Raw genomic sequence first — 22,798 nt, forward strand, 5'->3', positions numbered from 1 at the left:
CTATGTTCAAATGACAGTTCACATGTCTGTGAAAGGCTGAATTAACTTCAAGCTGGGCCTTACACATTAGCAATGATTCGAAGGTGGACCTTGGTTTTATTTACATGAAGAAAGAGCTAAGTACAATCCTGAGGAGCACATATGACACTAGACATTCTAGTAGCATCAGAGTTCTAGGCAAAGATATCCAAAAAGCTAGAGGCAAGCACCTCTAAAGATACGCTGTTTAAGAACACCCCAGTAACTAAACACTGCTTCAGCTGGATTGTTCTGTGAAGGCCTCTAACAGGATGGTGTCCCATTTTATTCCCTAAATGACAATGCCTATTCATTCAAAATTCTCCATGAAGAAAAAAAAAAAAAAAAAAGAAAAACCCTTTGGGAATAACACAAGTGGCTTTGTTTTTCAAATATATTATCACGTAGCCTTTAAGATCTAGAAGGCGGCAATGAAACCTCAACTCCAGAAGACTGAAGGGATTATGAAAACAAAAAGGGCATGTTACTTCAGTCCTGCCAACTTCTGAAAAAAAAATGAAAAAAAAAAAAACAAAACAACAAAACCACAGAGTCTGGAAAAGACCTCTTGAAAACATCTAGTCCAACTCCGCTGCCCTGCTCAATCAGGGTCAGCCACAGCAGGTTGCCCAGGACCATCTCCAGTTGGGCTTTGAGTATCTCCAAGAATGAAGACTCCACAAATTCTCTGTGCCACCTGTTCCAGTATTTGAGCACACTCACTGAAGAACTGTTTATTGTGTTCAGGTTGAGCTTCTCTTTTTTTTTTTAATTTTTGCCCACTGAATCTTGTCCTGTCAGTGTGCACTACTGAAAAGAGTCTAGTTCCCTCTTCTTCATTACTTCCCATCAGGTATTTATACACATTGATATGATTTTCCACACAATCCAGCAAAACTTCTCTTGTCCAGCCAGAATATTCCCAGCTTTGTCAGCCTCTCCTTACCTGAAAGATGCTTCAGTCCTTTAAATCATCTTTGTGACCGTTCACTGGACTTGCTCCAGTAAATCCATGTCTCTTTCATACTTAGAAACACAGAAGTGGACACACTGCTCCAGGTGCGGCCTTACCTGTGTTGAGTAGAGGGGAAGGACCACCTCTCTTGACACTGACAAAGCTCTTCCTAATGCAGCCCAAAATTGCTATTGGCCTTCTCTGTTGTGAGGATGCATTGCTTGTCATCCACCAGGATCCCAAAGTCCCTCTAAATAAAGCTACTTTCCAGTTGGTCAGCCCACAGCACATAACTGCTACATGGGGTTACTCCTCCTGAGGTGCAGGACTTTGTATTTCCCCTTGTTGAAAGTCAGGAGGTTTCTCTTGGTCCAGTTCTCTGGCCTTCAGGTCTGTCTGAATAGCAGCACAACCATCTCATGTATCAGCCATTGTTCCCAAATTTTTACTGTCTGTAAACTTGCTGAAGTCTGTCCATGCATCTAGGTCATTAATAAGGATGTGAAACTCATAGGAGTGGCTGATATCCCAAAGGGTTGTGCTGCCATTCAGAGGGAACTCAACAGGCTGGAGGGCTGGGCTGAGAGGAACCTCATGAAGTTCAACAAGGGCAAGTGCAGGGTCCTGCACCTAGGGAGGAATAACCCCAAGCACCAGTCCAGGCTGGGAATGACCTGCTGGAGAACAGCTCTGCAGAGAGAGACATAGGAGTGCTGGTAGCCAGCATGCTGAGCATGAGCCAGCAATGTGCCCTTGTGGCCAAGAATGCCAACGGTATCCTGGGCTGCATTCAGAAGTGTTGCCAGCAGGTCGAGGGAGGTGACTCTCCCCCTCTGCTCAACCCTGGTGAGGACACAACTGGAGTATTCTGTCCAGTTCTGGGCTCCCCAGTACAAAAGGGACATAGAACTACAGAAGTGAGTTCAGAGGAGGGCTACTAAGATGATTAGAGGACTGAAGCACCTGTCATATAAGGACAGGCTAAAAGAACTGGGGCTGTTTAGCCTGGAAAAGAGAAGACTGAAGGGAGACCTCACTAATGTACATAGATTTCTGAAGGGAAGGTGTTGAGAAAATGGAGCCGAACTCTTTTCAGTTGTGCCCAGTGACAGGATAAAAGGCAATGGGCACAAACTGAAGCACAGAAAGTTCCGACTGAATATGAGGGGGCATTTCTTTACTGTGGGGTGACAGAGCACTGGAACAGGTTGCCTGTTCTCTTCTGTATCTCTTCTCTGGAAATATTCAAATCCCACCTGGATGCCATCCTGCACAAGGTGCTCTAGGTGATCCTGCTCAGTAGGGGGGTTGGACTAGACAACCTTCAGAGTTCCCTTCCAACCTCGTCCATTCTGTGACTCCATAAAATAGTACTCAACCCAATACTGACCTCTTAGTGTATACCACTAGCAACTGGCCTCCAGATGGACTTTGTGCTAGTGATCTCGAATCTCTGAGCATGGCACTTTGGTCAGTTTTAAACCCACCTCCCTGCCCACCTACCTAGTTTGTACTTCATCAGTTTGTTTGATGATGGTATGAATGTCTGAAGAAGGCCTCATCACTTCCTTTTGACCAGGTGGTCTACAGCAGATACTAATAACCATGTTACTCATGTTAGTCCAGTCTACCTGCTAACCCTGACCCATAAGCTCTCAACTGGCTCATCATCCATTCTCATGCAATTTCACACATTCCAGCTGGTCTCTCAAACAGCAATATTCCTTCCTTGCTTTTCTTGCCTGTCCTTCCTGAACAGTCTGTACCTATCCCTTGCCGTACTCTTGTGTGAGTTATTCCACCACTTCTGTTATACCAATGAGACCGTGGCCCTGCAACCCCATGCTAATTCTTCCTCGCGATGCATGCATTTAGTGTGCAGGCACTTCAGAAAGGTCTTGTTGATTTCCAAGAAATGGTATGAGAGCTTTCCTCAAAATGCTGTGATATAGACATTTCCTTATTTGGAACAGGTTCGAGGTGGACCCCCTTTCATTTCTGTTTTGTTGAGTATGAAAGCCTTCCTGTTCACATCTCCCCACATAGCTTGTTTGACAACCCAGCCAACTAAATCCTTTCTGTATCTCAAAGCTATCCTCTCCCTCACTTGTCATTCCTAGTTTGTAGCTCTCCTAATCACAGTGGTCAGCCTGTTAGCAAAGATGCTTTTATCCTGCTAGTCTTCCAAGAAGTCCTTGATGCTCAAAAAGGTTCCTGTAACAATAAAACCCCAAAGCCCTGTTGTCAAAACCAGACACACAAACAATGGCTTGCAGGATCAGTCCATCCTTCTTCAAGTACTTCTCCCTAACTGGCAAGACTGAGAGAACCACCTGGCCCACATGCCTTTCACCAGTAATCCCAGAGCCATATATTCACTCGTGATACTGTCCAGGTCTCCCTAGTACTGTCTGTGCCAATGTGGAAAAGCAGCAGGGGGGGTAAATGTCTGAGGGCCAGATAAGATTTGGCAGTTGTTCTACCATGTCCAATATGTAAGTCCCTGACAAGTAGCAAACTTCCCTAAAATGACAGAGCAGATTATGTTAATCCCAAATTTAAATATATTCCCTGATCCCAGTAAGGGCTGTAACATTAAAGCAATGGATAGACTTCAATCGTATTCTACAGAAAAATAAGGATCATGGACGAGGAAGAAATCACAGTACCTTTCACAGGATGGGTGGAAACTCCTGCCAGGTAGACTTTAAGCTGATGGATAAGCTAGTTTTCTTCAGCCCAGGCAAATAATGACATATTTTGTTCCCTGCTGTATTCACTTAAGCACTTGAACATAATAACAAGAAGAACAGAAATCTACTTAACCTAGTAGAACCCTTCCAACTATTAAGCAGAGAATTTCCCATGAAAGAAAGAAAATGCTCTCCCTCAAGTGAGGAACACTGGTAGGGTTGCAAGATAAAAAGACAGTAGACTTGTTTGGAAGACATTTTGTGCCGTAACTGCTCTCAAAAAACAGGCAGAAAAGAAAAACCTCCAACACCACCTTAAAGGGAGAGAGGGGGCAAGCAGGAGAGAGAGAGGACCTAGTACAAGAACTCAGAAAAGAGCATGTTTCTATAAGGATAAGAATCATGTGACAGTATACCCAGTTGAGCAAGAACTGCGTTCAGGACAGCAAAACACTCTGGAAAAACAGCTCCAAAAAGAAATAATCCTATGGTCTTCTGGTAAAGCCTGGGATAAGACATAGTTTAACTTACCTCTGACGATTTCTAAGACAGTATTTGAAAAATGTTGCTCATCTTGAATGACACTAGGAGTGCCATTTGTTATCCAAACATTAATGAAAAATAATTTTCCGTTACCAGTTTGGGATGTTACCATGGCTAAGATTTTCATATGACTCAGATCTAGTGCCTAGGGAACATTTATGGGGCAAGGGGATACTTAAGACTTTCCAATTAGCCTTTTTCAACCCACAGAACAGGAAAAGGGAAGGTGATTTTTTTGGGGTAGAATTCATGTTCTTTGACTTCACTTTCAAAGGGGCACCTGGGCTGTGGATTCAGCTGAAAGAGAACTGTGATAAAACATAGTTTGTTGAGAGAATCTCTGCTCTCAGAAATTCTGTTTAAAATGAACTTGCTAAAACAGCAACACCTGGGTCACCTGCTCTGTCTGGTGCAGGAGTAAGAGAGTTCCAAGTAGCTTGCTTTCTGCCTTTGAGCAGTAAACTCATGTGAATGCAACATCACTGGAGAATCCTTGAATAAGGATGGGACTGCTGCTATGAAAGGGGCCTCGGAATGATAAAATCATGCAAAAATCATCCCTAGCACATTTGGGGGAAAAGCCTAAAACAGAGGTTCACAAACAGTATATAAACGTGACCGTTGTGGCCAAAGCCTCAGTCTGCACCAGCTTAGAAGGTGATGCACACTGGAAGTTACACATTCATCTGACAGAAAATCAGTAATCCCATCTCTAGACTCCATCAGGAGAATCTCAAGATTCATTAACAATTAAGAACCTCATGGACACATGCAGCATCTTGAATCTGGTGATAAAGCCAGTCTAATCTGCACAGATACTGATGAGCAAGTGTTTTGTCAGTAGCTGCCAAATTATTTAGGATCCTCTTCAGAAAGAGAATATTATTTGCTGACAGATAGAGAAAATTGCCAGAGCATACTGACCAGAAATTTAACAGCTCTTAGCCAAGACAGGCAGATGACTGACAACACAGGAGTGCAAAAAAATGATCAGAAATCATAATTCAGAATGATGCAACAGGTTCAAAAAAGATGAGGTCCCTGTGCACTCTGGGAAGAATCTGGGAGGACAAGAAGACAACTGCAATTAGAGGGAAAGCTGGCAATACCACCAGCAGGCTGCATTTCTAGTCAGACAAGGGAGGTACAGTAGCCCCTAACACTTATTAGTAGCTGACTAGTGAAGTCAACAAAAGGAACTGGTTGACCTGTGGTTGGTGGTGGCACAAGCCTCTTTGCAGTTCTCATGGGTACGTGCTAGTTATACATGTGCCTAGTGGATGCAAAGAATGTCCCCATGGGACATGCTAAAGTTAACTGGGAAGTACTCTTCCACTGGCAGGAATGGACTCTGAGTTCCAAAAGAGGAATGTGAAGCCTGATCTGCTCCTCTGTCACAGCTCAGCAGCATGTATGTCTTGTGAGCAACCCAAAATAAGTAAAGAATGTTAGTTCCAAGAATATTAGAACAATAACAACAGAACAGCTGTCAACAAGAACCTCCCCAGAAGAGAAGATAAGGGACATACCAATCTAGCACCAAGGGTCTCAATTCCGAGTAGTAAGTGAAGGTAACAGTGTCAGAGGTAGCTTTGTAACCAAATGCTAAGAACAGTTTGAACACTGATGGACACCAGAATCTGTCAGAGCTATGGGTACGCTTCCTGAGTAGCAGCAGTTACATTTCTTAAGCTTCAGCTTGCCCGACCAGGCCAATATTAATGACTCTCTGGAGAAGTCTAAGAACTGCAGCACTATGGACTAAAATCTGAAATAGTGGCTATATGCTGGCAGCAGGTCTAAGTCTTCTCTCTTGACTGAAGACCTCATCAGTCAATGACCACTCAGACAATCCAGTAGAGTGCTCAACACATAAGATGCTGAACCCAAAGCAATACTTGGGTTCATACAGGCTGCAGGCTAAGGATGAGTCACTGCCATCACTATACCCCAAAATTCTGGCAGAACTTGGTTCATGCAGCACCTGTATTCTTGTACATGCTGCGGCTGGAAAGAATGGACCTTTTCCTGAGGCTATAAAGCATCAAGTATGGGGCAGATCCATGCAGGATGCATGCAGGAATCGAAATGGATTCACTAACGTGCTGTGGCAGAGCAGGTTCAGCACAAATCACGCTACAACTTAAAAGGCTGTCAAGCTGAGAACAACACATGTACTTGAGTCAGTTCAGCATGGAGTGGACAGGGCTGCTGTGTCCCCTGTTTACAGTGCTACGGTTGAAATCCTTGTTCATCATATGCACCCAGGAGCAACTGGCCAAAGTTCGAATGGATACATTAAAAAAGGTAGAGATTAAACTGTCAGGATACTTTTAAGGCATAAGGGTTGGCAATTTGTCATCACCCACCTGGCCTTGTTTCCAACACTCCCTGAAGATCTTCCAGTTGTTTTTGTTGCTAGGATCATGAAGACAAAGGAGCCTACCATCACAAAGCCAAGAGTGGGAAGTGTGTGGATCCAGAACATTTAAACCCATTACCATTTCTTTCACATCTCTTTGCGTGTCAGCTAAATTACTAGCTCGTTTTGCAGCATCAGATGTCTTCTTATTTTCCACCACAGAAGCAATGATATGGTCTAAAAAGTTAGGCAGGCTGGCTTTACCTTTGGCCCCCTAGAAGATGTAAACCCAGAGGTAAGTTTCATCTTGCAACAGCAGACATTATCTGCTCTCATTCAGCTTTCAGTCATGAACATTTTGCTATCAGAAAAATATTCAGCAGTAAACAAATCAGCAGACACAGGCATATATCCAGTAAGAACAGAAACAGATATGCTCCTGTTTTACTATGGTAAAGTTTAAAATAACCTGCTACAAGCAGATTGTAGGATTCCTGAACAGGAATGTGAGTAATAAGAAAGTGATGGGGGTTGTAACAGAAACAACTTAAATGCCTTTTGTTGATAGAGGCAACAACTTAACTACATCTCTTATACTGGAAGACCAGAGGTCAAGAAAGTGAAAAAAATAAAGCACACAACAAATCTGACTAAAGGTGATGAGAGAATGCATACAGTTGCGAGGACAGAGATACAAACCAAGACAGGCCCTCTCATGCCTTGCAGGAATAACTTGCTTTAAAATGTGATCACAACATTGGAGCTTGTACTCAGGGATGAGAGGAGAAAATAGTATTTTTGGAATCACTTTCCTGTAGCAGTGACATATTTTCCCCTAGAGCTGCAGTTCCCTCTACTAATAGCAAACAACATGAACAATTTTTAAGGTTCCATTCCCCAAATTTGACATGTAGGAAAAAAAATCTGCTATGAGACAAGCCATTTCATCATCTTCCCTCATTCTATCTGCCTGGGCTTTTGGAGTAAGTCTTCTAGGAAGACCTAAGTCTTAATAAATCTCAGGGGACGTTCCCTTCTCTTGAACTAAATGTTTTTAAGCATTTCAAGCACCATTGATTTGTTGGTTTTTATTTTTTTTTAAAGTTATTTCCTCCAAATCAGATTAAAGAGAAACAAAGTATCTTTATTCCAAAACAAGCCTCCAGAAATACTAAACACATCTTACATTCATTTACAATCTTATATATACTTGAAAGGCATTTAAGCTTTTTAAGGAACTGATTTGCTCACAAGTTTTTGTCTTTTTGGCGAGTATGCTCTTGCAATGCTTTTAAAGATCCAGACTTCAAATTGAGCTTTTACAGGGATGCTGATCATCAGTTAATTTAAAGGCTATACGTAACTCACTTTCTTGGTCTCTGGGAAGGAATAGCTTCTCCACCACATCAGCAAACCAAATTACAAACTAACAATGAACATCAAAATTCTCTACAACTTTGTGGGGTGGTGGACCTGGCTAGATATTACATTTGTTTCAACATTTGAGAATAAGATGATATAAAAAAAAATTAGATTAAAACTGTTAGATCATCACAAAATTCTTTCCTATAACAGACATTGTTGAAGGAATACAAAATCGCTTACCGTAGAAGCTGCAGAAAAGACTGGAGGAAAGGGAATTCCTGTGTCTAATGGGACCTGAGGAAGCTTTCCTGGCCCTGTGTGTAGCAGATCTCTGAGGCTGGAGCCTTCTGCTTTGTTGCTAGATGTCACTGGGCCCAACAACAGGCTATTAAACAGCTTTGGGGTTAGTGGGGAAACCTTTGTAGTGGAGTTGAAGGAATCCAATCCAAAGGGTGAGTGGGATTCTTTACTAAGCACTGACCTCAGTGATCCTGATTCTGCAAGAAAAATATCAAAATGAAGGGAAAAAAAATGCAAATTTCAAATGACCATAAAGTCCTCTGAAATGAGTTCTTCTTGCATTAAATATGGTATTGACATAATTTTTTGGTACATTATCACCACAACAGTGAATGTACACCTTGAAGAGAATGACAAAGACATCAGATCAGACAGATTTTACTCTTAGCAGGCTGTTAGTTAAGGTTTCGAGTAGCACAGTAGTTTATCTGATCTGACAGTGTTTGATGTACAAGAAGCCATAACTTTGTAACAGGCTTAATTAAAAATATTTCCTTGACATTTCAAATTAATGTTTCGATATAAAATATTTCAAATTTTAACTACAGTCAAAATATTACAGTTGCTAGGCACTGCAAAAATTCAAGAGCATTTAAGACTGACATATAAAGCAGTTCCTACTAGACATGTGGACAGGAATAATTCTGTTTTAGTCATGCTACCTTTGACAACTCTGAGGTGTATATTATAAAGAATTACTTTCATACTGGGAATCACACTCTCAGTCTATCGAGTATTTAAAGAAGTTCTAAGCTTTCATTTGACTCAGGTAGGCTCTAATCTCTATATTCTTAGGAAATATACTCTTCGGACTGCACATTGAACAGCTTTGTTTACTTCAATAGTTCATAAACTGACAGATCTACATCTGAAATTAATTACTGTCACTTTACATCAGGATACCAGCTGCTTATTACTTAGAAAATAAACTCAAGAACCAGCACTGAGATAAACTGGGAGTGACAAGACAGTATTTTTTATTTTCAGCAATATCATCTTCCTAGTTTTCCATATTCTTAAGCCTGTAAAAAATAAATCTGCTTCCAGAGGCAAAGAAAAAACATTCTATTTAAGAATGTACACTCTCACAAAGAATAGCAAGTAAGCAGCACATTAATGTTTATTTTTTATTTCCAACCCCATAATACACGTGTTCTGCTCACCTTTTGTTTCTTCTTTCGCTTTTTGTGTTGCTAAGTCTGCAAGCCAGTGTAAGGCTGATGATGGGGCTGTTTCTGGACAAAGTGGTCTGTTAGTCTTTGTTTCAGCAGTGTTATTGGTTGATAATGTCTCTGTTTTTGCAGGTTCTTCTGTCCTACTATCATTTGCTTCAGATTTTGGTACACTGTCCACTTCTAGCTGCCCTGCTCCCGCTGTCCCTGCTCCAGTGGAAAAGGTGCTCTCACTTCCAGGGACTGATGCACTGGCATTTACAGTCGGAAGCTAAAACAAAGGTATAAACATCTGCTAAATGCTGAACAAAGGGAAGAGTTCAGCTTGAGAACATTTTATTTATCTAAAGCACTGTTTTTTTGTGTTTTTGTTTGCTTCAAGCTAACAGAAGAATTCCTTTGTGCTTATGTAGCAGCAGAGTACAGAAGCTTGTCATCTCTGTATATTAGACCTTGCACTGTGACATGACCTTTACCATGTACTACTAAGCAAATTTTTTAATGCAAGCCCAGACTTTTAAATTTTCTTTTTACAGGAGGATTTTTGTGTGAGCAGTAACAAAACTCCTCTAGATTCAGCATAACATTCACGAAACGTAACAAAGTATACTTTGCATACTGCAAACTGCTCACACTGGATTGTTACAAGATAGAGCATCAATATGAATGGCTTCCTGCTCAAACTTATACATAAGAAGGATTAGATCAAACCCTTGCTACAAGAAGGACATTGAGGTGCTCAAGCGAGTCCAGAAAAGGGCAATGAAGCTGCTAAGGGGTCTGGAGAACAAGTCTTACGAGGAGCAGCTGAGGGATCTGGGCTTGTTCAGCCTGGAGAAGAGGAGGCTCAGGGGCGACCTTATTGCACTCTACAGGTACCTTAAAGGAGGCTGTAGCAAGGTGGGAATTGGTCTATTCTCCCACATGCCTGGTGACAGGACGAGGGGGAATGGGCTAATGTTGCGCCAGGGGAGGTTTAGGTTGGATCTTAGGAAGAACTTCTTTACCGAAAGGGTTGTGAGGCATTGGAATAGGCTGCCCAGGGAAGTGGTGGAGTCACCATCCCTGGAGGTCTTTAAAAGACATTTAGATTTACAGCTTAGTTATATGGTTTAGTGGAGGACTTGTTAGTGTTAGGTCAGAGGTTGGACTAGATGATCTTGGAGGCCTCTTCCAATGTAGATGATTCTGTGATATCCATTTGGTAAATAACAATTACAGCATACACCCCTGAAAAGCATCCTGGATTAATTTTGCTTAGGCAAGACACTTCTAACACACACCAAGAAAAAGTGTGTTTCACAGTAGATTAGCCTAAAAATTCTAACATTTTAATAGATCTTTAAAATGTAGTGTCAAACAAAGTGATTACAGCCCAAGATTACATACCTGTGATATTCCATTAGTGACGGCTGGTCTCAACACTGACTTGTTCTGCCGATTAATACACGGACAATTGGCTTTAATACCCCATTTGCCTCGTGCTGCATGAACCATGTCTCCAATATTATAAAGGGCTGGAATAAAGTTTAGACTTTTAATATCACATGTAAAGAAATCTAAAAACAAGACCTTAACTATAAATTTTCAAGTTTCAAGCATTACCTGTACCAGGAATGATCTGTGTTGGCATGAGATTCTCTGGTTCATGAGATTGACCCTTTGCACACTTCAGCCATGAGAACACTTCCTCATCACCAATCTCCTCTGTCTCTGGAATAAAGACATACAAAAAAGTAAATTTATTAAAGAAGTCACTAGAACTTTACAATACAATGCATCAATATTGTTTCTTCAGATTCTTCACAGTGCAGGAGATTAACCTGGGGATCTCAGAAATAAACTATAAAAACATTAGCACATGATACACATCAACTTCTTTGCATCCAGATAATGAAGCTACCCTTTAATTAATTTTCTCTTCATCACAATCAAAGGAGTTCACTACTTTCTATCACCTAGAAGTGTTTGCTTCGTGCCTCAGTCTTTGAGATCACTATTATTCTCATATTACTCTCCTAAATTGTACAGTAATTCTAACTTTTCACGTCATCATCTCCCAAACTTTTCCACAAGTATTTGCATATCAGTTTAAGGAAGAAGAAACTAAGCCTTCTTGTGACTATATCTGCTTAATAAATCTAAAAAGTAACAAATAAATAGATTAAAAAGCAGCCTGACAAATATATATTACTTCAGATTCTAAACCAAGTTGTGCCTACATAGACATTGCTGCATAAACTGCACACCATTCTCTTCCTTTAAAAATGCAGTAAAAGGGGAGTAGAAGATGAAAAGGATCATATTAGTGGTGGACTTGTCAGTACTAGGTTAAATGTTGGACTGGATGATCTTACAGGCCTTTTCCAACCTGAAATATTCTATGATATACAACTTCATTTCAGGGTCCCTTTAGACCTTTTATCTGCACAGGTTGTTTCTACATCACAATGTTCTGAAGCCTCTTGAGGCAAGTAATTGTATTTAAGGTAATGCCTTTGTTGTCCATTTTGGCCCATCCCAAAATTTCAGACTTACTAATAAATGAGAATTAGGATACTGTTTTCAGGAAGCTGTTCATAAGCAATACACACACCACAATTATATGTCACTGTGAAATATCAATCTTTCCTGTACTGACCCTCCTCTGTACACCAACAAATACAAACTTCCCATGTGCCCAAGACATCTTTATTTTAACCTAGCATGGATAAGCATAATGTGTTTATTATTTTATAATGTGAGAGAAGGTGTTAAAGGACCACTGCCCTTGAATCATGAAAATCTTTATACCACATTCTGTCAGTGGCATATTCAGTCCCAAATGCTTTTTCCAAACACGTACAGTGCCAAAATGCAAAAAAAAAAAAAAACAAAACAAAAAAATAAAATAAAAATAAAACACAAACTATTCTACTTTCTTTCAATTATTTCCATTATACCATGGTTAACTACATCTTAAAGACCGGTACGCTCTTTTCTGGTGTGTTCTGGCAGTAATTTCTTCCTTATACAAAAATAGGGGTGAAGTTTTATCTAATTTTAAAACCCATTGCTTTGATAATTCAGTGCTCTCAGGAATCTTTATTATAACAGGCAGATAGCAGTACTCACTATCTTTAGTATTTTGTACATCTGCTTCATAGAGTCACGTAACTGTCAGTAGTAGATTTACATCTATTAAGATTGGCCATTGTCAGCATCCATACTACCAAAGCTGTCTCAATACAAATATACACAAAAACATCTGATACTCACTTCTGCAAAAACATTATCTCCCTATTTGTTAGAAATCAAAGTTACTGAAGTTTTCCTGAATTAAAAAAGCATTAAGGAATCAAAAAGAGAAAACATTCCAAAAACTCCTTTGTACAGGAAGTGGTTCTCTATAGTGTCTGCTTACTAGTCCATCTTGTGATGGTTCAGACCAGGCATACATAGTATTATTTAATTCTTCTTTAGCTGAGGAAAAGATGGAACTAGACAGCAGTCTTTCTCAGTACACAACATATGCCTACTGATGTCACAACTTTAACATAAAACTCTAACCAAATAGATAAAATACAGTTATTTAAAGAAATAGAGAATGGAACAGCAACATATAAGGCAGCTGTGCTAAAGTTCCAAACTTACAGACTCCCACGTTGATACTTACCAACTTTCCTACAAAAGCTTAAGCAACTTCCCAGAAACTATCCCCACAGAAAGCCAGCTGTTTTGTAGATGACAGTAAGGAAAAAATCCAGTACTCACCACTACGTGGACGATTCTTCCTCAGCCGGTAACAGTCCAGACAGACCCCAAACCCACACTTGCGACAAACCCAATGAATATTGAAGAGTGTTGTCTCACATACATCACACATTTCCCTCACACCACGTACTGCTCGCTTCCATGCCACTTTCTCTAAAAATAGAAGAAACATTAGGAATCATTGCTTTGACATTTTTCATTTCTCTCATCTAATTTGAGAATATCACAGTAACATTGACAAGCAATTCACAGAAACATGACTTGGGGGCAGAGTATAGAAACACATACTTCTTATATCCGGAGACACTCTTTGAGTTGCTAGTCCTTTGATACTACCAAAATCCTCATTTCTAAGAGGTTGTAAGGTTAAATTCCAAACACACAATACAGACAAATGGGGCACCTCACAAAGCTCTGTAGAGTCTGAACTTCATGGAAGTTACAGGAAAATTGTAAAACTGCTAGCTTTATGAACAAATAACGTGAACATATAAAACTATAAGGAATGAGTCTTAAATTTCATTAATTGGATGACTATCAGTTCTTTGGATTCTGAACTAAAAAATCCGATGAAGTAGTAGTCCTCTCCAAACGGATGCCCTCATAAGTTCCAGGAACTAAAGTGAAAAATCAGACAGAGCAATCAATACGACAGGCTGAACCGGATACCTTGAGGAAATTTGTTCCAAACACACTACCCCTCTTTTAGTGGCAATGCTGTCAACTAGTTCCTTAGCTGAGTACTTGCACACTGAATGCGTGTGCTATTCTCTACACACAAAACCCTGTGCTTTTATGTGATGTCCCTGGAGTATAATAAGACTGAAGTATTAAAAAAAGATGCTCATTAAAGTGGAGCTTGTCAACATGAAAAGTGTTCACTTCTATTTTCTTAGGAGCATGGGTCAGCTAATTTCTGCACTTGCTTACTGAACAATCAATGAATGATGTCTCAGAAAGTTACCGTTAGCTTTCCTTGTAGAAAGACTGCACTGATCCAAACGAAAAATCCCAAATTCTGGTGGGATTACATAGCATTTACACAATTACACACACCCAAAAGAAGTGAATATAGCCTTCTTGTTTGAAGAAGAGGAGAAGCATTTTGACAAAAAGTTATATTACTCATTTAACTCTTCCATTGCATGGTATAAGTCACACCGAGAAGATGGATAAAAAACACGCCAAAAACCCAGCTTACGATGTGGCTCCACCATCATCATTGCCTCTTTTTCTGACATAACAAGCTGGCAGAACTGGTCTCCAACATTGGCCAGGATGTATTTTGAAGTCTCCAAATCAATCCCCTCTGCAGGGGAGGAGGAAGGAATCCATAGACTCATGGCATCAGGGTCACTCTGCTGTGGGTTCAAGAAACCCTCTACTCGTAGAATACCTTTCCGGGTAAATATCAGCCTGCAGAAAAGAGGATAAAGTAAGCTTGTTAACCACCTTTAATTAATTTATAATGCAATCTATGTCAAAATATAGATCCGGAAAGGGGAAAAAGGCTTGAGTTACAGTACAATAATTTACAGCCAGTAAAATTATTATGCAAATCCAAATAAAGAAGAGAATAAGGTACATGAAGGCAATGGCTGCAAAACCCACCAGAAGGGATGCCCAGGTCCCAGTATGTGTTGGTGTGAAATTCCACATGAGAGATTGTTACAGATTGGTATAATTATATACTGTTAATAGAATGAGATGATAAAATTAAAATTATTTGGGCTGCTGCATGATACTGCTTGTAAAATTGTGCATGGTTCGTTCTCTATTTTAACTCAGTAGAAAGTTATTTCTCAACTCTTGGGAAACCAGTATTTCAATTCTGGCTAGTACTGCTAGCACTTAACTGCTCTAACAGTTCACATTAGAAGAGACAAAAATCCTTATAGTACCTACTCCTCTTGACACTGTTCTCCCCAGAGATGAGACAACCGTTGTATCAGTAGCAGTTGATGCTCCTAGTCTTCATGTGGTAAAAGGTATAACAATGTAACTTAGAGAAGCCTGAATGTCTCCTGACATTATTAAAAATAACTTTATTTTTCAGAAAAAAATATTTTTGATTTATTCTGAAAGCTAGTTTAATTTTTAACAAGTTCAGGAAGAGCAGCAGCTATAATCCTTCCTTATGGGTGGCACATACTAAAAATTTTCTTAATCCTTTATATGTCCAAAAGCGAGTAAACATCTTTTTTCAAATGATGCCTTGTGCTTGCTACAATAGGCAGATAAGGAAGATGAAGAGAAACACGAACTGCAAAGGAACGTATGTAGTACACAGAGAAAATACAGGCAGCAGCCTGCTCCTAGAAATCAGTTTTGTACTCAACTTATAAAACCTAGTCAAACATCAGCCTCATTCATGCTGGCAATATCACATCACTTAACTAAATTAAAATTTTCTCTCTGTTCTGAACTCCTTATGACAGAGCAAGAGAACAGTTACTGCATACAAAAACTATTACCCAATAAAGCAAATTCAATCTCCTAAGGCTGGATTTAACACCTCTCCTACTGTCACACAGCTGTAAGCTGTACATTCCAGCAACAGCTCTTCCCTCACCTCTCCGCCTGAGCAAGGAAATACCAGTCAGGTGATGCAGGGAAACGCAAGATACTCAAAATCTTCACTATTGTACCCGAGCAAGTTAATTAAATAAAACACAAATACTTTGTGCTTGGACATGGTCCAAGCTCTGCATATAAACTACATATGAAGGAAGGAAGGATTTGAGCACCTCCGGAAATGGAAGAAGCGACACGCCACAGTTGAGTCATCCTGCTCTTGCTCCTTAAATTTGCGGTACCGCTCCAGACGGCACTCCCGGCACTTGTGCAGATGTGGGGCTACATTGATGCAAGAGCCATCCTGGAGAAAAGGCTCACCTGACTGCTTCAGCTTCCTCACCTTACTCATGTCTTTCAGTACCGACTGGCCAACTGGGTGAGGCAAAGTAGAAGTAAAAATTCATTAGTTAACTGAAACAGCAAAATGATACTGGCCCCAATACACGTATTTTCAGAAATCTGTATGTTCATACCCATGACAAACCAATAAGACTGATCATTTCAGCAGACAAGCTTCTATTAGTCTTCCATGCACCAGAACCACAGTTATTTTAAAAGTAAAAAGCCTTTGTAAAAGGAAGGGTCATCTGGTTAAACTGGGCTACACAAAGTACCAAACAGCATTTATTTACAGACATTCCAGCTTTCGCTCTCAATCCCAACACAACAATCAGCTGCTTTAGACAACACCTACAGCCCATTATCATCAATCAAAGACTAACGGTTGGTACTTTTAATTAGGATGTAAGTTAGCAGTAAAATTAACAAATCCATACAAAAAGAATCTAATGTTTTCAAGTCTGCAATGTAACAGTTTTGTCCAGACATATATATGCTTAAACAATTCTCAAAGTGAACACATTAATTTGCATACAAGAAGTATTAAGCTTTAACCTTGTAAATATCTTGTATGTTGGCTACCCAGCATAAATGAGGTTTATACCTGTGGCTATTTCACATAGTTCATCATACAGGAGAAATACAAGTATCCCACCCCTTTATATCCAAGACAACCTACATTCAAGCTATCACCTTTTAAGGGAGCTGTGCGAGGTCGGCCCTTTGGGGCTTGTTTCCCTTTTCCTTTCCCCAGCAGCAATTCAGCATTACGTTCTGCATTGGGACCTAGCTTTGCCATCAAGTGGTCTGGGATTCCCTTCATACAAGCCTTGGCTTGCAACTGTTCTTCAGAGTCACTCAAATCTGATAGGTCACTATTGGTACTGGAGTCTGAGTCCTGTTTGGATGTCAAGCTCCGCTCATCCAGAGAGAATCTTTTCACAGCTTCAAAGGGGGCTTTGTTCTCCTGTGGAAATTCAGACTGTGAAGAGAAAAAGCCAGATGGATGCCTGCTAAACACATTAGAAAATGTTTTCAGAAGAGGATTGTCCTGCTGGCCAGGCCCAACAGCTGGTTTTTCTTCTGTTGGGCTGGAGGAAAGTGTGGGCATCTCAATGGGCTGTGTCAGGTTACTGCTTGGTGAGCTGGAACGGCCATTCCCTATGGTGGAAGGACTCTGAACACCAACAGCAACTGCTGAACAAGGAGTACTGGAGATCATCTTTGAGGAATCAGTTGTTATAAACAAGGTTTTCTTCTTAGCTAGACAAGAGTCTGTAGATGTGAGTGATTCTGGCCAGCCAGAAGTAGCCTTATGACCCACAGCTGTAGATGGAGTAGAAACCCCTGTCTGAGATGAAGATGCAAAGCCACTGAAAGGACTAAGTTCTGTTTTCTCAGCAAATGCCAGGAAAGGGTTTGAGGGTTCCTCTCTTGATAGCTTTGGGGGCTGTAAAAATAAGTTTTCATGACTATCTGGGGGGCGAGTATTCAACAGGCCTCGTGAAAAGGCTGGAGTAAGGGTGGGCATGGATTCCACAGGCAGCTTCCGCTCCACAGAACTGCCAGACTGGGCTCCTGGTTTAGTGTCCGCTGAAAGAATTTTACCTTTGCAGGTCCCAGCACCCACATTCTCTGTACACTGCTTGAATGAGTCCCGACTGGAGGCATCTTCAGTCAAGCTCTCTGAAATGACTGTGAAGTAGTTACTGGAAGGTAGATTTTGGGACATGCATTGAAAAAACAAGTTATTGGAAAGATCAGAATCTTTCTGAGCCTCTTGTCCAGTACTACAACCAAAAGTAAACCCAGAAGACTTGCTTTCTGGAGTCACTACTCCATTTGATTGGCCTCTTCCACCCCCAAATACCAAGGTCTGGGAAGCACTTGGGAGAGAGACTCCAAATCCAGAAGAAGCCAAAAGCGAATTTCGAGAATTCTGAAACAAAATTAAAAAGCATTAGCCTAATAAAGGATTCTTATTTGATTCAACAGTACCTTGGTTGGTCTAATTACAAAACTAGTATTCTTCTTACCCACCTGCATTAAAAAAAAAATTTAAAAAAATCTAGTAGAAGTACTGCTTACAATGAACAGACTTCTTTAATGATTGTTAGAATTATTTTTTCCTACTTACAAGCTATTGAAAATGAGGTTAAGTGTCTGTTACGTACTGAAGACACATGGAAAAAATGAACACATAATGACTTGTGCTTTAGAACAAAAGTGAGACACAAGATGCATTTGCCTAATTCACAGAAAAACAAGCAATTTAAAATGCTGTTTTGTTTCAAATCACTGGAGAGTTTTAATTGAAAGTACCTTTCAGTCATTCCCCTACAGCAAATTTGTCCTTTCAACCATCCACTGTTTCAGTACTCACCCTCCCCCACCCAGGATCATCCTGATAAGCTTCTACTTAACCAGCACCCTTAAAATACTTAACTTAGTTTGTGAAGTTAATTAAATAAACACCTCTAGCAGTTACTGAATAGCTTGTTCCTGATGACAGGCACACATCTGCTGACTGGCACACAGATGCTTAAGTGGTGCTCTCTAGGGGATTTGCTCAGTAGAGGTTAAGCACAACAGGCTTAATTTTTTATCATCTTTAAAAATTGAAAAAATTTCTTACTTGCAAGTTTCCATCACTGTGAAACAGAATATTCTATTGTTCTCAATTTATTCAGATTTTTCAATTCTCACAGTCAATCCTACTGTGATTATATTCTGTGACTAACTCGTTCGTTCTCTTCCTTTTCTTCGAATTTCAACTTAGAAATCTCATCAGTCATAGAGAATATTCACTGTAAGAGTATGTGGAAGGAGAATGTCTCCTCTTTTAAGAGTAAAGGCCCTTTTCCAATGTAACGAGGGATAATAAGACAGGGAGGATGCCATAAACAACAATGCAAGGGGACACAAGGCTGACCAACAATTGATACATGATGCAGTGATGACAAAACCTGGGAAGTCACAGTAATTGATGAGGGCATGTGAGCGACAGTGTGAAGATGCTTATTCCAGTGAGGTTATCTGATGAAGGGCCTCCTCAATTTGGAAATTAAGGAAAAAGGGAAAAGCCAGAAAACAAAATACACCAAGACACAGATCTAACAAAAGAAACATAGACAATTAAAAGAAACAAACCTCCCACTCACAGTAACTGACAGACTATTTAGAAACTGCAGGAACATCAAGCAGCACTTTGCACCTGATAAGACTGTTAACCAGGGGGGTCCCCAACTGGGAAGGGTGTGAGAGTTGGTAGCGCTCTACAAACCCACAAAGGGGTGTGCAGGCAAAGGGGGGGCAAGGAGGCACAAAGAGAAGGGGTAGGAGGAAAAAGGGCATAAGAGCTTTTAAGTGCACTTGTCTGGCTGAGCCCTGTGCCTGATCGCTGCAGTCTGTCCTATCTTATGTTTTCTTATTAAATCTTAAATATTTCTCTCTCTGCATGCTGTAAGGACTAAGTGACAGCTACTGGTGAGACCTGCATGCATGCATGCAAGTGAAAACTGGTGCCAGCTACCAGAGCCAGATCGGAGGGCTGGACAACCCTGTCCTGTGGCAGCAGCTCCTGGAGGGAGTGTGTGTCTTTTATTCCCAAACACTGGTTCAGGCATGTATCTTCCCCAAGCGTAAGCAAACTTCAAGCTGGACCAGCCCATTAGAAAGGGGAGCTTAGGTTGGTGCCAGGGCATCTTTCAGACACCAGCTCTGTTCTGGTGCAACCAGTGGAATTTGAGAATATGGAGAGCTTGTGGCATGCGTGTGAGCGCCAACCAGAAAGCAGCAGTTGCATCCCTCGGCCTGGGCAGAAAACCTGGGCCTGGCCCTGGGGCACCATGCTGTGCTCCAGGAGCCAGGCAGCAGGAGGTGGTGTATGCTCTTTACATCGTGTAACACTCATGGTTAACACTATTTTATTCCAAGGCCGTGCTAAATAAAAACTACAGCCTCTGTGTAATATATATTACCGGTCATTAGTGTCACTGCACACCTATTATGCCGCAAACTCATGTTTAGATTGTTCTTCCTTATCAACCTCTTTTTAGTAACTTTAACAAGATATTAGTGTCCTCCCTTCCAATTCTTCCAGATACTAAAATTGCATTTTTTTCTTTTTTGAAGTCGAAGTTGTTTCAATAAACAGGAATCTTCCTTCTCCCCCCAGCCTTCTCCCCACCTCCCACAAAGCAGAAGCAAGCAGGGGTGGAAGCTGTCTCAGCACAAATAGCTTTCACTAATGTTTAGAATTATCACATTAAACATAACAATTTTTAAATAGCATATGAATATGAATGCAAGCCAAGCTTATTAAGCTCAAGGTTCCAGATGACACTGTGATAAAGTGGATAGTCCAAAGGAGTAACACACAAAATATCGACAATCATTTTTTTAAAAAAAAAAAAAAAAAGTAGTTGTGGGTGGTTTTGTTTGTGGTTCCCTCCCCAACTGTTTGATATGGTGCTTAGTTTCTGGTCTAGTAGTCTACCTGCAGATTATAAAGCCATAGTATCAATAATGATTTAAAAGTGATTTGGTGTTGGGGAGAGGAAGGAAAGGAGAAGTGGTACCAAAATTTCTCAGCACAATGAAAGTATTTCCTTAATACCAATGACGACAGATACGATTTTGACAGTTCACTTATGCACCGTGTAGTTGATCACAACTCTTTGTTTTTTTTCCTCTGGGCAGGGAATGAGAGATGAAAATGAATAACAAAGGTCATATTGTTATCTAACAATGTTATTATGCAACTCTCCTGTCTTCTGCAACTTAATTTCTGCTTTATCCATTGCCATCTATGAATCCTTGTCTTGAGGTAAACATTTTGCTTTCCCCCCCAGTTCCATTAGCCAATACAAAAGATAGAAGAAAGCAGCCCATTTAAACTCCTGGAAATCTCATTGGAATCTCTAGTACATCTTCTATTATATTCACTTATTTATACAGTAGAAAAAGCTTTTTTTTTTCCCTGTACTCCTTACTGAGTTGGGGTTTAGTTTTTGTTTTTATAAGCTTTCCTTTGATTACTTAAAAATTAGAAGTTTCCTTTCTACTTTTCCCATTGAAAACAAGGATATGCAACTGAAAAATCCTTGAGTCGCTTCCCTGCTGAGCTCTTAATACCTAAAGATACCCATCTCAGATGTTTCAATTACTTCTTTGCTTTTAGCATCAGATAGTATATAATGCTATTGGCTCATTTTTCTACTATGTACACATCTTTGTTCTAAGAGACAAACTGGGAATCTATGAAGGGTTCTCAAAATGTAGCCTCATATAACTTAAATGTTTATGTTCTCATGCACATTTGTTGATATAAAGGCAAGATATTTTAAGTAGGTTATCTTCCATGTGACATGACAAAATGAGTTACATAAAATACAGTGTTCAAAGTCATTTTAGGGTTGCATCGTGTAATTTCTCAGATTAAGGCTGAATAAAACCAGAGTGCTCAAAAGTTCACTAAAAAGTTGTCTCTTACAAGTTCTTTATCAAGCATCACTTTCTTTTGGATCCTTTCTTAGATCAGATGACAGAAAGGTTATTTTCTTTGAAAAGGAGGGATTAACCAGAGAAAAAGTAGTCCAGTACAGTTCCATGTACACACTTTGTACCAGGAACATGTTGCAAAAGATCTGCTGGCAAATACACATTTTTCTTGAACATGCTGGATCATGAGCTACTCACCTCTCCCTGGGCTTGTGATCGGTTTGTTTTCAATTTGTCCTGTCCAGTAACAGCTGGCAAACTGGTATCAGAGATTCTCACAGTTGTTGGTGTCAAAGCAGTTGTAGTAACTGTGGTTGAAGAAGTCACTGTGCCTTGGCCAACCTGTTCCAGTGATTTTCCTGCCTCTTTACATCCAGATCCAACTAGTAACGCTTGTCCAGCCACAGCAGAAAATGGAGTGAAGGGTAATGCTGTGTCACCACCAACTGGTTCATCTTGGACTACTAGTGTTCGACCATTCTCTTTGGTGTAAGTGGCAAAACGAATATTGCGATTAATTTGAGGAATGAATGAAGGCAACTGTTTGGCCCTTGGATCCAGTCCTGTTTCACTGTTGGAGCCTCCTTTCCAAGGACTTCTGCTTGCCTCACCTCCATCACTGCCATTGCTATCCACCTCACCCTTCTCCTTTAGCTTCTTTGTTGCAGGATCACACCCAGAATCTGAAGCATTTTTTCTCCTCCGTCCATCTTTTCCTTCCAAACTTTCTTTCTTCTTTTTCCCTTTAGACGATTTAGCTGCTTTAAGGCCCCCTCCCTACAACAGACAAAACCATACAACCACTAAACAGAATAGACTCGTCTACATGTTCAAAGATCATTTTCTCTATTAGAATGAGGAATAATTATGCTACCCTAAACTTAGAAACGTTTATTTTAAACAGATCTAAAAGATACAACACAAACACAGAACACAAGCATGAACAGTCTTTTTTTGTTTGCTTTGTTTTTGCTTTTGTTTGCTATTGTTTTTTTAACTAGCATAGGATCAACATAGCAAGTATTTTAGATGAGCTGTTTTGCTGCAGCACATACTGTATCATAGCAGATTTTGGGGAACACAAAACACGGCCAACATAATTCTTGCTAATGTATGAAAGATATTTACACACTAACTCATGCAACAAGTCTAATAATCCTGATGGTTCTTTTCAGGGGCAAACATCTTGTTCACTACCCAAAGCGTGTAATTTTTAACT

General features: G+C 40.2%; 1 protein-coding gene across 2 annotated transcripts in view; it reads right to left on the reverse strand.

Annotated features, from left to right (window-relative positions):
* Positions 1–22,798, reverse strand: part of KDM3B (lysine demethylase 3B) — a 53,300-nt gene that overhangs the window by 13,412 nt on the left and 17,090 nt on the right. For both annotated transcript variants that reach the window (XM_027468349.3, XM_027468350.3), the window contains 10 exons: positions 21,778–22,356; positions 16,771–18,016; positions 15,909–16,110; positions 14,363–14,577; positions 13,162–13,314; positions 11,014–11,121; positions 10,798–10,925; positions 9,400–9,679; positions 8,177–8,433; positions 6,579–6,845 (listed from right to left, as the gene is read on the reverse strand). In XM_027468349.3, the coding sequence (XP_027324150.1) occupies positions 6,579–6,845; positions 8,177–8,433; positions 9,400–9,679; positions 10,798–10,925; positions 11,014–11,121; positions 13,162–13,314; positions 14,363–14,577; positions 15,909–16,110; positions 16,771–18,016; positions 21,778–22,356 (3,435 nt within the window). The remainder of the gene's footprint in view (positions 1–6,578; positions 6,846–8,176; positions 8,434–9,399; positions 9,680–10,797; positions 10,926–11,013; positions 11,122–13,161; positions 13,315–14,362; positions 14,578–15,908; positions 16,111–16,770; positions 18,017–21,777; positions 22,357–22,798) is intronic.

The sequence above is a fragment of the Anas platyrhynchos genome, chromosome 14, assembly GCF_047663525.1.
Source record: "Anas platyrhynchos isolate ZD024472 breed Pekin duck chromosome 14, IASCAAS_PekinDuck_T2T, whole genome shotgun sequence".
NCBI classification, from domain to species: Eukaryota; Metazoa; Chordata; class Aves; order Anseriformes; family Anatidae; genus Anas; species Anas platyrhynchos.